The sequence below is a fragment of the Camelus ferus genome, chromosome 13 (genome assembly GCF_009834535.1).
Source record: "Camelus ferus isolate YT-003-E chromosome 13, BCGSAC_Cfer_1.0, whole genome shotgun sequence".
NCBI classification, from domain to species: Eukaryota; Metazoa; Chordata; class Mammalia; order Artiodactyla; family Camelidae; genus Camelus; species Camelus ferus.
In genome coordinates this window covers 11,158,319-11,175,181 of record NC_045708.1, presented here as the reverse complement: position 1 = coordinate 11,175,181, position 16,863 = coordinate 11,158,319, and the positions used below count along the sequence as shown (strand labels likewise).

At 46.7% G+C, this 16,863-nt stretch overlaps 2 protein-coding genes across 2 annotated transcripts in view; both read left to right on the top strand.

The window, feature by feature from the left end:
- The first annotated feature begins 4,338 nt into the window (after window positions 1-4,338).
- LOC116668192 (spermatogenesis-associated protein 21-like) lies at window positions 4,339-11,608 on the top strand. The gene is made up of 4 exons (XM_032494801.1): window positions 4,339-4,467; window positions 6,070-6,221; window positions 7,670-7,889; window positions 11,304-11,608. Exons 1-4 carry the CDS (start codon window positions 4,339-4,341, stop codon window positions 11,601-11,603), a joined length of 801 nt encoding a protein of 266 aa, XP_032350692.1. The 3' UTR covers window positions 11,604-11,608.
- Window positions 11,609-11,614: 6 nt separating this feature from the next.
- Window positions 11,615-16,863, top strand: part of SPATA21 (spermatogenesis associated 21) — a 28,045-nt gene continuing 22,796 nt past the window's right edge. Inside the window, exons 1-4 of the mRNA XM_032494800.1 lie at window positions 11,615-11,673; window positions 11,993-12,041; window positions 13,846-14,291; window positions 14,720-14,808. Coding sequence (XP_032350691.1) covers window positions 11,615-11,673; window positions 11,993-12,041; window positions 13,846-14,291; window positions 14,720-14,808 — 643 coding nt within the window. The remainder of the gene's footprint in view (window positions 11,674-11,992; window positions 12,042-13,845; window positions 14,292-14,719; window positions 14,809-16,863) is intronic.

Below are 16,863 nucleotides of genomic sequence, written 5' to 3'. Positions count from 1 at the left end.
ACCCCTATCTCACACCATATACAAAATGTCATTCAAGATGGATCATAGACCTAAATGTATGAGCTCAGACTGTACAACTCTTAGAAGAAAACACAGACATAAATCTTTATGACCTTGGATTTATGGCATAATAAGATGAATCTAACAGATTCTTAGATGTGACACTAAAAGCCCAAGCAATAAAAGAAAACATAGACAATTGGGACGTTAACAAAATTAAAAAACTTTTGTGCTTCGAAGGACAAAAACAGTGAAAGTACAATTTATATAATTTGAGCAAAAATTTGCAAATTACTTATCTGACAAGAAACTTGCATCTAGAATATATAGAGTTCTTACCATTGAATAATAAAAAGACAAATAACCCAATTTATAAATGGACAATGAACCTGAACAGACATTTTTTTCCAAAGAAAATACACAAGTAGCCAATAAGCACATGAAGAGCTGCCCATCGTCACTAGCCATCAGAGAAATGCAAACCAAAGCCACAAGGAGATACCACTTTATACTTACACCTGCTACCATAGCCAGAATTAAAAAAAAAAAAAAGACAGATAATAAGTGTTGGTGAGGAGGCAGAAAATTAGAACCCTCATACATTGCTGTAGTAAGTATTGAAAGGCCCTTCCGTCTCCCCTGCGCCAGGCTACTGCTGGTGGGAATGTAAAAACGATGCAGCCACTTAGGAAAACAGTATGGCAGTCACTCAAGGGGCTAAACAAAGAGTTACCACATGACCCAGCAATTCCACTCCTCGGTACACACCCAAGAGAAATGAAAACATACCCACACACAAGAATTTGTACACAAATGTTCGTGGCAGAGTTACTCATAACAGCCAAGAAGTGGAAACAGCCCAAGTGTCTATCAACTGAGGAATGGAAATACAAAACATAGTATATTGGCTATAAAAAGGAACGAAGGGCTAATTCAAGCTACAACACGGATGAACCTTGAAAACATTTGCTAAGTGAAAGAAGCCAGTCACCAAGGAACACATACTGTATGATTCCATTTAAATGAAATGTCCAGAATAGGCAAATTTATAGAGACAGAAAGTAGATTAGTGGGTGCCTAGGGCTGAGGGTGGGGTGGGAGGATTGAGGTGATGGCTAAGGGGTGTGGGGTTTCTTTCTGGGGTGATGAAAATGTTCTAAAATTGGAGTGAGGATTGCATAATTCTTGAAATATATTAAAAGCCATTGAGGGAGGTGGGTATAGCTCAGTGGTAGAGTGGTGCATGCTTAGCATGCAGGAGGTCCTGGGTGCAGTCCTCAGTATGTGCATTAAATAAATAAATAAATAAAAGCCACTGACTTGTCCACTTTAAGTGGATGAGTTGTGTGATACATGAGTTAAATCTCAGAGAAGCTTTGAGCAAGAAAGTGCTTTGAAAGGAGGATATAGCCTTTATTTGCCTCCCACCCCACCCCCACTTCTGTCCTCAGATTCCATGCCCTTCTGCTGCTGGGGTTGGGGTCTTCCCCTTCTTGTCCAGACTCTCACGGAGGTTGTAAGCTCCAGGTGGGGACAGAGAAGGGGCCGGATCCCATCTGGAGCCTCTGGCCCCCTCAGCTTGTGGAACACTGGGGCCTGAGAATTCTGAGGCTGAGAGAGCGCTTGCTGAGGTGGAGGCAGGGGACAATGGGGGGTGTGTTTGAGAGGTGGGAGAGGTTTCTGGCAGATGGGTCATCTACCCCTGGGGCAGGAAGGCTCAGAGGAAAGGGGAATGCTTAGGGAGCCCTAAAGGGAAAGAAGCAGGGAGAAGGGAGCAACTCCACTGGAAGAGAGAGGGGCGTGGTCACAGCACTGACTTCTCTGTGCCAAGTGAGAGCTTGAGTCCTTCGGGAAGATGGAGCTGCAGCCAGGGTGGGGAGCGGAGGTCTTATTGGCAGTGCAGGGGTGCAGGCCTGGAGGGTAGGACGGCAGGGTAGGCAAGGTTGGGGCAAAGGACAAGGGAGAGGGGATCGGGGTCAGCAGCTGTTAGGGGTATGTCCCCTGTGCCCCTGGTAAACTGCAAGAGCCGTCAGGGCACCCAGTGTCCCCCCAAGGCCTGACACGGTGCCCCGCAGTGTCACATGCAATTGTTGATTGCATGGGTAAATGAATGAGTGACAAGCTTCTTTGGAAACAGGATAATATGTTGAGATAACCAGTCTTGGGAGTCAACCAGGCCTGGGTTTGAAGGCAGTGCCTCTGCCGACTTGCTGTGTGGTATTGGACAAGACATTGGGCCACTCTGAGCCTCAGTTTCCATATCTTTAAAACAGGGCTGAACCCACTGACCTCAAGGACAGGAAGGTTAGAATATCGTTTTGCAAACATGCCCAGCAAATAGAAGGTTCCCCTGTGGATGTTGGCTGGTCTGTCATGATTTAGAGTGAAAGAAGCACCATCAAGTCCCTCAAGGTCCTGTGGTCTCACTGCGGGGTAGGATTTAATCCTAGGAACTAATTAACAGTGAGAAGAGGTCGGTGGAGTCCCTGTAGAAATGTTGGTGTTGCCTCAAAGGAATTCAGAGGCTGGAGAGAGGGCTGAGGTGGTTGGAAGCTTGGAGAAGAGGTGGGAGCTTGAAGGATGAGGTGGGGGGTGTTGAAGAGACAGAGAAGTGGGGAGCGGGCACAGAGGTTGGAGGGGGGCAGTCTGTGGGATTGGGATCGAGGAGTCTGCCCAGATTCTACTGTAGAGCACAGGGCACTATATTCAATACTTTGTAATAGCCTATAATGAAAAAGAATATGAATATTATGAATATATGAATATATATATAACTGAATCACTATGCTGTATGCCAGAAATTAACACATTGTAAACCAGCTATACTTCAGTAAATTTTTTTTTTTAAAATAAGGGGGAAAAAAAGAAGCATTCTCACAGATATAGAGAACACACTAGTGGTTACCAATGGGTAGAGGGAAGGGGGAGGAGAAATGTAGGGGCAGGGGAGTAAAAGGTATAAAGCATTATGTAAAAAATAAGCTGCAAGGATATATTGTACAATGTAGGGAATACAGCCAATGTTTCATAATAACTGTAAATGAGTATAATCTTTAAAAATTGTGCATTACTAGATCGTAACCCTGTAACATACAATGTTGTACAACAACTATACTTCAATAAAATATAAACTGAAAAAATTAATGGGATATGAAATAAAAGCAATGCAGATGAGAAAAAAAAAACAGTGTTTGTGCAGCGGATGGTGGTACAGTCAAATAGGCTGGCTAGGAGAGGCAGAAGGAGAAACACTAAGAAAGGCTTTAGAAAGGGAGGTGTCCAGGGCAGGATGGGGGTGCTTTGGCAAACTACCCATTGCCATTGGAGACTTCAGGGCCATCAAGACAGATGTTCCCCACTCCTATTCTTTAGCCCCAAAAAGAATGGAGTTTCCATCTATAGAAGCAGCAACCATGACACTCTTGGGTTCTCTTTAAAATGCATGTTATAGTGGGGGAAAGGTACAGCTTAAGAGGTAGGGTGCATGCTTAGCATGCACAAGGTCCTGGGGCCAATTCCCAATACCTCCTCTAAACATAAATAAATTACCATCTCCCAAATAAATAAACTTTTTAAAAAGCACATTATGATATTAAAGGCTCTGAGAGATCCTGCAGGAAAGAGACCACTTTATTTTATTTACTTTTGGCAGAGAGGTAGGTCTATTTATTTATTTTTAGAGGAGGTACCAGGAATTGAACCCAGGACCTCATGCCTGCTAAGCATACACTCTACAACTTGAGCTGGCACTTTCCAGACATGTTTGACGTCAGAATCCTTTTAATGTGGTGTACCTCATGGGACCACTATTCCCAAAAATGTCTGTTAGGAAATGCTGCTGTTGGAAACATTTTTTGTTTTGGGGGGATCCAACAGGCTGTGGTTCAGTTCTTGCGTTGTAACCTGTTCAGATTTTTTTTCACTTGTTTGGTTTTTTTGGGGGGCAGGTAATTAGGTTTATTTATTTTTAATGGAGGTACTGGGATTGAACCCAGGACCTCATGCATGCTAGGCGTGCATTCTACCACTGAGCTATTAACTGCCCCCACCCCTGTAACCTATTTGGTGTTGAATCTTGGGCAACTCACTTTGCTCCCCAGAGCCCCCTTTTCCTCAGAATCATTGAGAGAATGAGGAAAAATATGTGGCAAGCTCTTGGTTTTCCTACGTGCCCCACAGGTGCCAGGCCTGGCACCACCTCCTCCTTTGAGCCAGGCTTCACATGGTCGGCTGAAGAGGCAGTTAGATAATGGGCTTGGTGAAACTTTGATTGGATTTCTCCTCTGGGAAAACAGCGTTTGATGCCCCTCACTTGGTACCCTTGTTGGCCCTGGCACAATGGACAACACAAATGCCCAGATGTACGAGGAGGGTAGGATGAAGTCTCCCGGGGCCCAGCCAAGTCTTGACCTGAGGACTGCCAGCAAGAGGGCTAGTGTTGAACCCATCATATCAGGAGTCATCCAGGTAAGAACCTGGCCCTCATGTTCTGATCCCTCCACTCCCAGCAGGCACCTTTCCTTTCCCCTGCCCAGGTTTCCTCCCCATCTGCTTTTATTAAGCCTCAGGTACAAGTGACACAAAATCCAGTTCAAGCTGGATTAGGCAGGAATGAGAAACAGCATGGGTAGCTGACAAATCTACATGTAGACTTCAGGTATGGCTGGATCAAGGTGCTAAATGAGTGTCTCTTGGCTCTGCCTTCCTCTGTGCCATCCCCAGGCAGACTCTTCGTGAAAAATGGCAAGAATTGCTCTGGTCCCTCCAGGCTTACATGTCCCCATCTTACATCATCAGGCTTAGCCTTCTCAACAGGAGACCCTCTTTGTAATAGGTGAAGAAAGTCTTTGGTATCACTGTCTTTGGCCCAGATTATAGTCACATGTTTATCCCTGAACCATTCACCATGGCAGGACAGAGTGGCCTGGATCTCTTGATATAATGTGGAGTCAGAAGTGGCACTCAGCTAGCTCTACTGAGCCCCATGGGCCAGATAGAGACAGGAAAGTTCCCATAAAAGAATGTTGGCTTCTGTTACCAAAAGAGATGCTGGCTGGGTGAGCAAAAAAAGAATTGCCTACTTACTCTACTAGGTGCCTTCCGTGGCCTTCAGCCTCCCCTACTTTAATTTCCTTTATTCCCCTGACAACTGCTCAAAGCTTCCATCCCTGACCCCACCCCCCAGACTGCAACCTAAGCTCTCATCACTCTTAACCTCTTCCCATCAAAAACATTTTAAGTGCCACGTGGCACGAACTGAAGAGCCCAGGGAAGACCCTCCTTCTCATCTACTTTTCCCAGAGCTAAAAATGTCACCATAAAAAAAGTTGACATTCCCCTGAGTTGAGTATCGCCCCCTCCCTGAAGCCTCTGTTATAAATCATGGCTTCTCCTGGACCCAAGAAGAGGGCTGAAGAGGGGCATCTTGGAAAGAGGCTGGGGCAAACCTTCAGGACTTCTTTTACTTGCCCATTTATTTTTTTAATGAGCATGGCCATGAGGTCTCAGTGCCACCACTTAACCAGCTGTATGGCCTGGGGCATGTCACATGTCACTGCAGCCCTTTGAGCCTCAAGGGCTCATGTGTGGGTAAAATCCCCAGGGGCACCTGGTACTGGCCCTGCCCCGTGGTAGATGCCCTGAGTGTTGGCTTGCAGCAGCATCTTGTAACAATTATTATCAATTGATTGAACCAGGTTGCCTGGAGTTTGCTGACTCAGGTGAAGCTTGGAACTGAGTCTAAGTCATCGGTTCAAGGTCACCCAACAGGGAAGCGATAGACCAAGATGGGAAGCAAAACCCATTCCAGGGCCTGAGTTCTGAAGTAGTGGAAGTTATGGAAGCCTCTCTAGGACTTGCGAGGGTATTGAAGTCCTCCAGGGTGCTCTACTCTGGACCCCAGGTTCAAGCTAGAGCCATCGGTGCTGACCAACAGCCTCTTTCCAATGCCTTCCCCAGTTAGGCACAGGAATTCCTTGTCCCTGAGGCCAGGGTGATACCCAGGGAATGGGAGGATCCTTGCAGAACAGGCCAATCCTTGAGCCAGTGCCATGGGCATCTTTGTTCTAGGTTGTGTTTCCAGATACTGAAGGAATGGGGATTGGGAAGCAGCCCTCATCAGCTCCAGGAGGGCCAGAGAATGGATCCACCCACAGAGAAGCATCAGAGGAGGGATCTCCAGAGCTCAGCACCCAGGAGCAGAGGCATCCGGCAGGACCAAGGTGAGCTGGGGGCTTCCCGAGAGCACGTCCAGGAGAAACACTTGTGACTCACCTGGTAGGGGGAGAGAGGAGAAAGAACTCCCAGACTAAGGTGGATCCGCCCAGTCACAGCCCCGAACTTCTTTCGTACCACAAATCACACTAAATAATTATTTGTGTTGAGTTTTTGTCTGCATTCCCCCACTACACCGCAAGCTTCTGTTACATGTCTTGTTCAAGGGGCATGGATGTACATGTTCAATCTCAAATCCCTCATGCCTGGGACTCTGACTGGCACATAGTAGATGCTCAGTAAATATGCATTCACCAAATTCATAGAAGAATGAACAAGAGAGGGGCTGAAAGACATGGAGACACACATTTGTGTGTTTTTATTGTTATTTTCCAAATATTGTATATATATTTAAACTTGTCTACAGTGAGAACGTATTCTTTTTAAAAAGAGAAAAATCGAGAGAGAGAGACGTAAGAGGCAATGTGGAAGATTTGGGAGACTGATCAAAGTATTATTGAAATTTGATTATAACCCCAAACCTTGAGATAATCTCTACTACATGAAAAGTTAGGGGAATCAATCAAAGCCAGGTTTGAGCACCCCTGAGACAGGTACTGCACCCTGGGCTGGCAGAAATAGAAACCATTTCAACGGATTTGCTTGGCATTTGTTTAAACTGCCTTAAGACTGTCTTTACCCCCATCTATTTCTAGAAATATGCCCTAAGAAAATAACTCCAGATTCAGGCAAAGTTTTATGCACAAACATTTTCACTGTCACATTATTTTAAATGCTAAAATATTAGAAATGCCAGTGTGTGCTAAATGCCCACAGTAGGGGCATGGTTAAGTAAATTATGATTATCTACAAAATATAGAATTTTATACTTTCCTTGAAAAGCATGTTTATGAAAGATTTTTGGCATGGGAAAATTTTAGGTTATAATGTTAATTGAAAAGCATTGCAAAAGTGTATCTGTAGTAATAACATGTAAAAATATGCAATTATTTGAAGATGGCTTTTAAATTAATCCCCATTAAAAATATGTATGTATATCCTTAGGCAGAAACCTGGAGGATATACTCCAGAATATTAAAGTGAGATCAGATAGACACAGATTCAAATCAAGAGCTGTCAACTTTAGCTTAATGACCTGAGTCTCAAGTCTCCTGACCTCTCTTATCTCCCCATTCTCCCAGATTTTTCTTTTTTTTCGAGAAAGCAATGAGTAATCATAAAAATATTATATCCTGACTCTCCTAAACATTGACATCAAAGTGTCTGTGATTGGGAGAATTCATGTTAGCCTTTTATTCTTTCTCCTACACATTAAGTATGAACCTATTGTGTGCCTAGCCCAGTGCAGGTGCTCTGGGAACTCCAGAGAAGTATATGAATATAAAACTCTGCCCCAGGCTGGAGACTGAGGTGTCCGTTTGTCTGTTCTCCCCAGGATGAAGGAGTCATCTTGGGCCGCCCAGGAGGTGCCCGTGTCCCTGCAAGCAGGCCAGGATCAGGCCATGCCAGGGAGTGAGCTGGGGGTGCTGCCTTCCAGGGTCCCTGCAGCGCATGAAGGGCTGCAGCAGCCCGGCACAGGGAAGGAGACCGAGGACCAACAAGGGAGCCAGCAGAACCCAGGGACAGTGGAGGGTCAGGCCTCCGAGAGCTGCCAGGTAATGTCCGCGGAGACCTTGGCGGGAAGGTATGGAATGATGACCCACAGGGGAGGTGAAGGAGTGGGGAAATGTTGGAGGCAGGGAAGAGATAGGGGGTTCTGTGTAAAATTAAAATTGGGACATGCGGGGTTTAACAAAGCTCAAGCGATTTTTTTTTTAATGCTAGGATATTCTAACCGCTGTTTCTTCACTGCTTCTTTGTGGGACCTTGCAGGAGATGGTTAGAGTATGGTGCCTTTTCCAAACATATCTTTTAATTTATTTTTATTTTAAGATTTAGCATTTTTTAACAGCTTCAGTGAGGTATCATTGACATACACTTGCACATACTTCAATTGTACAATTCGATGTTTTGGACATAGGTGTACACTCATGCAACCATCACCCCAATCAAGAAAACAAACACATCTGTCACCCACCCCCCACAGTTTCCTGACACCCCTTTGTCACAGCTCCTCGAACCTGCCCCCATCCCCAGGCAACCACAGATGTGTGTTCTGTCGCATTAGATGTATTTCCTAGAATTTTCCATAAGTGGAAGCATTCAGTAGCCATTCCTTTTTGTTTGTCTTCTTTCACTCAGCATGACTATTTTGAGATTCAACCATGCTATTGTGTGGATCAATACTTTGTTGTTTTTATTGCTAAGTAATATTCCATTGTATGAATATGTCACAATTTCTTCATTCTTTTATCTATTGATGGATATTTAGTTGCTTTCAAAAACTTTTTGACTATCACAAATAAGATTTACAGAAACATTCATGTCCATATGTACACGTGGTTTTATTTCTCTTGGGCAAATAAATGGCTAGGGGTAGAATGGACCATATGGTATTTGTAATATTTAACTTATTAAGAAACTGCCAAACATTTCTCCAAAGTGGCTCTGTCATTTTACATCCCCATCAGCAATGTATGAGAATTCCAGTTGCTCCACATCCTCCCCAAAACAATGGCCAGTTTTCAATTCTAAGCATTCTCATAGGTGTATAGTGGAATCTCATTGTGGTCTTTATTTTCATTTTCCTAATGACTAATCATATCAAGCATCTTTTCATGTGCTTATAGGCCATTTGTATATCTTTGGAGAAATGTCTATTCAAATAGTTTGCCTGTTATTTGAATTGAATTAGTCAGTTTATTGTTGAGTTCCAAGAGTTCTTTATATATTCTGGATACTAGACTATCAGATTTATGATTTATGGATTTTTTTCTTCCACTTCTATGGGTTGTCTTTTCACTTTCTGCCCTTTTGTTTTTCCAAATTGGGTTGTTTTCTTATTATTGAGTTTTGAGGGTTCTTATGTATTCTGAATACAAGTCCTGTATCATATATGTAATTTTCATATGTGTTCTCCCAGGCTGTGAGCTGTCTTTTCCATTCTCTTAACAATGGCTTTCAAAGAACAGAAATTCTCAATTTTGGTGAAGCCTAATTTATCCATTTTTTCTTTATGACTGTGCTTTTGGTATTATTTCTTAGAAATCTTCCTTTTCTTTTCTTTTTAAATGGAAGTACCGGGGATTGAACCAAGTACCTCATGCATGCCAAGCATGCACTTTGCCAACCAGGATATACTCCCAACCTCTCTTAAAAATCTTTACGTATCTCAAAGTCACATAGGATTTTCTCCTATGTTATCTTTAAGAAGTTTTATTGTTTTAGGTTTTATATTTACATTTATGATCCAATTTGAGTTAATTCTTGTACATAGTATAAGTGTTGGATCAAGCTTTGTTTTTTGCATATGATGGCCCAGTCATCCCAGCACCATTTGTTGAACACTATACTTTCCCTGCTGAATTTTCACCTTTGTCGAAAATCAATTTATCACATGAAATGTTGCAGAAAAACGTGTTACAGCTCAGTTGTGACAGCAACCTGGATCCGGGCGAGAAATCAAGCAGCACTCGGAGAGTTGAAGAACTCAGGTTTATTACACCAGCGGGCCCAGAGGACTTAACACTCCAAGCTCTAGACCCCGTCTGTAGGTTTACACAGGCTTTTATAGGCTGCCAGTTTACACTTTGCAACATCATATGCAAATAAGGTATAACTAAAGTTGACTAATTAGGAACAGGCTTTGTAGAAATGGGCCGATCAGGAGGGAGAGAAATAACCAATCAGGAGTGAGCTCCACTTTCCTAGAAGTTAGCGGTTTCAGAGGCAAAAAGTGAGATAAAGCCGCTGGGCCAGGGAACCAGATGGTGCTGGCAGGAGAGTAGTGGTCCTGCCTGGGGGTCCTGCTGGTCTTTTTATGGGGCTTCCCACCTCAACATGAGTCTATATCTCTACTTTTTACACTCATCTATTTATCTATCCTTATTTCAACACCATGCTGTCTTGATTATAGCAACTTTTTTGTTTGTTTGTTTGGGTGAGGGAGGTAATTAGGTTTATTTATTTTTAATGGAAGTACTGGGGATTGAACCTAGGACCTTGTGCATGCTAAGCACATACTCTACCACTGAGCTATACCCTCTCCCAATTATAGCAACTTTTGAAATCAGTCAGTACAGAAATCCCCTTTGTAGGAGTACCATGAAGGACTCTTGTTCTTTGAAACATCTGCTGGGAAATCCCATTTAAAGAGGATCATCTCAACTGGATAAAGAAGTTATGGTACATTTATACAATGGAGTACTACTCAGCCATAAAAAAGAATAAAATAATGCCATTTGCAGCAACATGGATGGACCCGGAGACTGTCATTCTAAGTGAAGTAAACCAGAAAGAGAAAGAAAAATACCATATTATATCACTTATATGTGGAATCTTTAAAAAAAAAAAAAAGACAAACTTATATACAAAACAGAAACAGACTCACATAGAAAACAAACTTATGGTTACCAGGGTGGGAAGAGGGTGGGAAGGGATAAATTGGGAGTTCGAGATTTGCAGATACTAACTACTATATATAAAATAGTATATAAAATATGTAACTACTATATATAAAAACAAGTTTACACTGTATAGCACAGGGAACTATATTCAATACCTTGTAGTAACTTATGGTTAAAAAGAATATGAAAATGAATATATGTATGTTCCTATATGACTGAAGTATTGTGCTGTACACCAGAAATTGACAACATTGTAAACTGACTGTACTTCAATAAAAATATATTTTTAAAAAAGAGGATCATCTCACTTTTTCCAGGGTCCCATTCTACCTGCGCAGAGAAGCGTGGATTATGATTTTGGGTAGGCCATGCCTCCTGGGGGCCTCAATTTCCTCATCCCTCAAAATGGGGGCATCTGTGCTACCTTCTAGGGGTACTGGGAGAACTCAGTAAGATCGTGCTTGCAGAGGTTGGACTGGAGTGAGTGTGTGACAACTCGTCTCTGGTTGATTCACCTGGGAGCCAGGATGGGGCACCCCCTCTTGATGTCCTTGTCCTTGGCAGGGTCCAGTGTGTCAGCCCACCCCAGGTCACCTGGCAGCAAATGAGTCAGACATCGTGCAGCCAACAGAGACTTGCTGCACCTTGGACAGCTGTGCACAGCAACTGGGAGACAAGCCTTCCAAGGAGGTGGACACCTCCCCCATCAGGCCACAGGGGGCTCTGCCAGAGCCTGGCCCAGGGGGACATGGGGACAGTTCCCAGGAAGCAGTGCCCCTAATGCCCACGGCAATTCTGGAGGAAAAGACAGCCCACTCTTTCCCACCATGCACACCAAGACCTAACACACCCAAAGAAAGGTAAGCCATCCTCTGATGGCACCCCCTACCCCACTCTCTGACCCCAACAAGGTTGCTCTTCTGCTAAATTACAAGTGAGGTGAATCTAGTCCTGACCACTCCTTACATAATGTAGGACTTTGGTCAAGTCAAGCTCCCCTGGGCCTCAATTTCCCCATCCGTATAATAGCTCTAATACCAGAAGTCTTTGTTCCGTGAGCCTATACTTCAAGGGCCACATCCCTACATGGGGATATGAGGCAATGAGGAGCCCCTCTGAGATTAGAAGTTCAAGGGAATGAAGCTTGGGTGATGGACCACCCAAGAGTGTCCCGGGCACTGAGAAAAGGTGGGTGTAAGGGTCAAGCCTTGAGCTGAGCCCCTCTGCCACCTGGAGGTTTCTTCCTTATTTAGGGGCGAAGCTGTGGAGACCGAGCCACCACTGGGGCCTGTTCATCCATCTGTAAGTAGAGCCATAATGGGGATGGGGACAGAGTGGGATGGGGATCAGGAGGAAGAAGGAGTAGAGAAAGAAATGGAGTCAAACTGGGGAGGGTGTGAGTGTGTGCCTGTGTGTTTGTGTGAGTGTGCCCATGTATCTGTGTGTTTGCACATATGCATGTGTGTACCCATGTGTGTGCATCTTGGGTGGGGGCCAAGGATGTTCTTCCACTCTGGAGTCCCTGGGTTCACCCCAGGTCATGGCTTTTCTTACATTGGCATGGATTTCTTCTGCAAATTTGCTCTCAGTCACAGCACACAACCCATAGCTTCCCTGAACATCTGAGAGGGTCCCATCTCCCTCCCACCCATCCCCACCTCTGCCAACTTGGCCACTTCCTAGTTCTTTAACTTAACTGAGGAACCTGTGAATGCACAGTCATTGTCTGCCTGGTGGAAAGGTAGGTTGGAAAAAGAGGAGTCAAAAGAGCCTTTAGGGAGTATAATCTACACAAATAATTGAATCACTATGTTATGCACCTGAAAATGATTCAATATTGTAAATCAACTATATTTCAGTTTTAAAAAAGAGACCTTAGATCTGGGGCCTGAGCAGCAAGTCGTGTCATTCACCAAAGGGATGACACTGGGGAAGGAGCAGACAGGAAGATACCTAAGGTTCTGCTTGGGTCATGTTCTAGACGCCTGGGAAGAAATGTCAGGAGGATGCCTGGAGTTAGGAAGGACAGAGAAGTCAGGATTGGACATGCAAATGAGAGGAAAATGGGGATGACATCTAGGAGAGTGAATACAGAGCAGGAAGAGGTCTGAGGACAAATCATTGGGTCTCCACAACGTTTAGAAATGGAGCGAGAGTGGGGAGGGACAGTGAAGTAGGCTGCGGAAGACTCAGGGAGGGGGTGGGAGTCTGGAGAAGAAAGCATTTCCAGAAGGAGGGAGTGGCCATCTCTGTCTATCACCACTGAGAGGTCAGCTCTAAGAGGCCAGAGATGTGACCAGTGACTTGCAACAGTCTGGCCGGGGAGTGGTAGCAGAAGCCAGGCTGGAGGCTGGAGGAAGTGGAGATGGAGTTCAGCCAACTCTTTCAAGGCATTTTGCTCTGAAGGAAGAGCAGGGAACTGGGATGGTAGTTGGAGGGGTTTATAGCGTCAGGAGAGTTTTTTTGTTTTTAAAGGACAATAATATAGCGTGTTTACATGCTGATGGGGGCAATCTGGTGGAAAGGGTAGAGCTGATACTTCAGGAAGAGTCAGTGTGTGGTAGGAGCTACATCTTTGAATGGGCTGTGCTGGAACCTGAGTGGTGTGGCCTGGTTGGTGGTGGGCAGGGGACGGCCCACCCCTCTGATGAGAGGGACAGATGTAGGAGGTGCTGGATTTGTTGAATGAATTAGTGGGAATTTATTAATTCATAATGCATACCACGTGCTGGCTGCTGGGTCGAAAGAGGCATCAAGGTCCTGCCCTCATGAAGCTCACTTCTGGTCAGGCGGGCAAACAATAAGCATGGATAAGGCCTTGGCAGGTTGTGTTGGTTGCAATGAAGGAAATAAACAAGTGGTGAGATGGGGAATAACTCACTCAAGACTGCAGCTCAGGATGGCCAGGAGGGGGCAGAGCCCGGGTTAGGGGTCAGGGAGGACATGGGGTGGGAGCCTGGCAGGATGCAGGAGAGATCTGGGCCTCCCCAGGGACCAGAGAGGAAGGGGCAGAGGATCCCCTGCAGAGTGGGTAGCAGGGAGGAGTTTGTTGAACAATCTGGCTGACTGGAGGCCTCCTGAATTCCCTCCCTCACCCTGTCCCTAGGAGGTGAGGGACATAGGAGAGAGGAGGGAGCTGGACCACATGCGGAAACAGCCTCAGGAGACTGTGGTGGCCACAGGGACCGAGAACCTTAGGAACCCTCGGCCGGGCTTCATAAAGTGCTTGCTGGCGGTGGAGGAGGAGGAGGAGGCCATGCATCGGAGGGCCACCAAGGCTCGGGCCCTGCCAAACCGGAAGTCCCCCAGGACCCTGACCCCTGTGCCCACCTCAGCTCCAAGCCTACCCCTGGCACTGCCTCACACCCCTGCCATGACCCCATCCTGGGCCCGGCTGCCAGCCCCTGGGCCAATCTCTGCGCCGGTGGGAGCCCCAGTCCCAGCTTCAGTACCCGTCTCAGTCCTGCCGGTCCCCACCTCAGACCTGGGCTGGAGAAGGACAGAACTTTTGCACCACAGCGGGGAGAGGAGACTGAACTACCCCAAGGCACGGTAGGAGCCACCCCAGGAAGGGTGTCCGGGATCAGAGCCTGTGTCCCAGGGCCCCTGGTGTCTCTCTTCCAGGCTCTTGTCCCTGTCGCTGCACCAGTCTATTCCCTCTAGTGAGTCCTGCTCTTCATTTCTCCTCACTGTCTACCTTTCCCAGCTCTTTATCTTTCATATCCAGGCCTCCTTTCTCATTGCAGACCCCTCTGTCCTTTCTAACCTTTGTGATGACGTCTCTCCTTTAGACTCCCCTCCCCTCTGCTTCACTCCTCCTCTGGGTCACTCTTACACTCTCCTGACCTCTCCAAGCCTCCCTCAGGGGCCCTCCTATGACCTCCTCCTCCCCAGCTTCCCCTCGCCTTCAGCTAGGTTTGGGCATTGGGCAGGGATGGGCGGCTGGATATGTGCCCTGGGCCCAGCTCTGTCCTCTGCAGGCAGGAGCTGGAGGAGCACTGTCTCCTGAAGATGTATCAGACCTGGGAGGAGAGGTCCGAGGAGCACCTCACACTGAAGCAAGAGGAAGGTGAGGGCGGGCCTGGCCAGGGGAGCCCCTCGCAGGGCAGGCAGAACCCTCAGTCCTTGGGTTTCTAGGTCCAGGGTGGGGTTGCAGATCACGCGGCTGCCCCAGTGCCCACCCCAGCCCTGCACTTGGCTAGGCGGGCTGTGCAGGGTAGGAGGCTGACCCCAGCCCTGGCACACCGCTGTCGGGGAGCCAGGACTCCTGCTGGGTCTTGTCACTTGGGGTCCAGTTCTCTTCCCTGGCCCAGAGCCACCTCTCTGAATGAATGAAGCAAGCCCTGCAAAGCTCTTTCATTTTTGGACACAGTTCTGCCTCCCCCATCCCAAGCCCCCTCTATCGGTCCTCTGTAGAGACTGCCTGGATGGGAGGCAGGGCTCCAGAGCCCCCGCCTGTCCTACATCCCTCACCATTTAACAAGCCCCTCTGCCCTGGACATGTTACGGAACCAAACTTGGGTTCACCTGCGCGCAGTAAAGCCAATCTACTGACACCGGGTTGTGGTGACGGAGAGCGTGGCACTTACTGCAGCCTCCAAGCACGGAGTCCAGACAGCTAGTTCTTAAAAGACCCAAACACCCTGATGGCTTTCAGGGAAAGGCTTTTAAAGACAAGGTGAGAGAAGGGGGTTGTGTGGGGTGTGATCGGTTCGTGGACACTCTTCTGATTGGTTGGTGGTTAGGTCATCAGGAGTCAACCTCGTTAATCTTCTGGTTCCAACCTGCTTGTGGGCAGCACAGAGTGAACTTCTTCTGCCTGGTGGGGGTTTCAGGCTCTGCAAAACAGCTCAAAGGACACAGCTCAGAATGTTATCTGTAGCCCTTGAGGAGAAACTAAAGGTCCTTGACTCTGTTTAATGGCTAAACTATTATTATTTTGTCTTGCTTGGCTGCTTTCCTTTCTTCCTGCGTTTTCTGACTTCTCTTTTATTCTTTGGAACTTGGGGAAGGCCTAGGAGGCTAAAGCTTTTCTACAGACCAGAGGCAGGTGGAGGACATGGTGAGGGAAATCTGTCCTGAGAAGGCCCCATGGGCTCCTGCTTGATTACGGACAGGTCCCCATTTTCCTCCACATCCCACCTCCACCCCAAAATTCAGAAGTTCTGAATACCTGCCCTGGGCAAGATGCCATGCCCTTTGCTCCCCACCATCCTTGGGGCTGGGCCCCGTGACTCCTCTTACCCACTCTTTGAGGAGGAGTGATTGCTGTTTCCTGCAGGCTCCGGAGGTGGCCTAATCCACCGTCCACATCACTGCCAACCCAGGCCACACCTGGCTCTGGCTCTGGATGAGTGGGTGTGTACCCTCCTTGCATCCGCGCCTCCTCCCCAGAGTCTGAGCCCCAGGCAGGGCCAGAGTGGCCCCTTCTTCTTCTTTCCTGAATGTGCTCTCTGGCTCCTTAGGACCCCATCCTTGAAGTTCCCTTCCTTTAGCATTACAACTCTCCAGGGCGCGGGGGTATAGATTAGCGGTAGAGCACATGCTTAGCCTGAGAGGGATCCTGGGTTCAATCCCCAGTACCTCCATGCAAAAATGAAAAAAAAGAAAAGCTCTCTAGCTATTTTGGAGGGCTTTTCTAGGTCCAGAACCCACTGCCCTGCCTGGAGGCAAGAGTTCATGGACAGCTTGCCACTTTGGCTTAGAGATTCAGTGTTCTCCCCAAGAGGCCCCCAAAACTCTCGGCCATTTCTGGGGAAGAAGGAGCTGGCTACCTGCTCGGATGGTCCAAACCACCCTGCATTTTGGATGATTGCATCTGCTTTTTTTTTTTAAGGGGGGGGGAAGGTATTAAGTTTATTTGTTTATTTATTTATTTATTTATTTATTTATTTATTTTTTAATGGAGGTACTGGGGATTGAACTTAGGACCGGGTGTATGCTAAGCAGACACTCTACCACTGAGCTATACCCTCTCAACCACATCTCCTTTTGAGAGTTGTTCTGGTTTTTCCCTTTTCAGCATGCCTGCCGGTGGCAGGTCATCACTTACTCCAACCCTAATCCTGGCCCTACCTCTACCCCACATTTCAATCCTGTGTGTCACAGACTTACAGAGTCTATG

Bases quoted from the DNA above. Each gene is read 5' to 3' on its own strand.
- LOC116668192 (XM_032494801.1), top strand. From the start codon at position 4,339: ATGGACAACACAAATGCCCAGATGTACGAGGAGGGTAGGATGAAGTCT. The intron at 4,468-6,069 runs GTAAGAACCTGG...TCTTTGTTCTAG, and splicing joins TCATATCAGGAGTCATCCAG to GTTGTGTTTCCAGATACTGA. The intron at 6,222-7,669 runs GTGAGCTGGGGG...TGTTCTCCCCAG, and splicing joins AGGCATCCGGCAGGACCAAG to GATGAAGGAGTCATCTTGGG.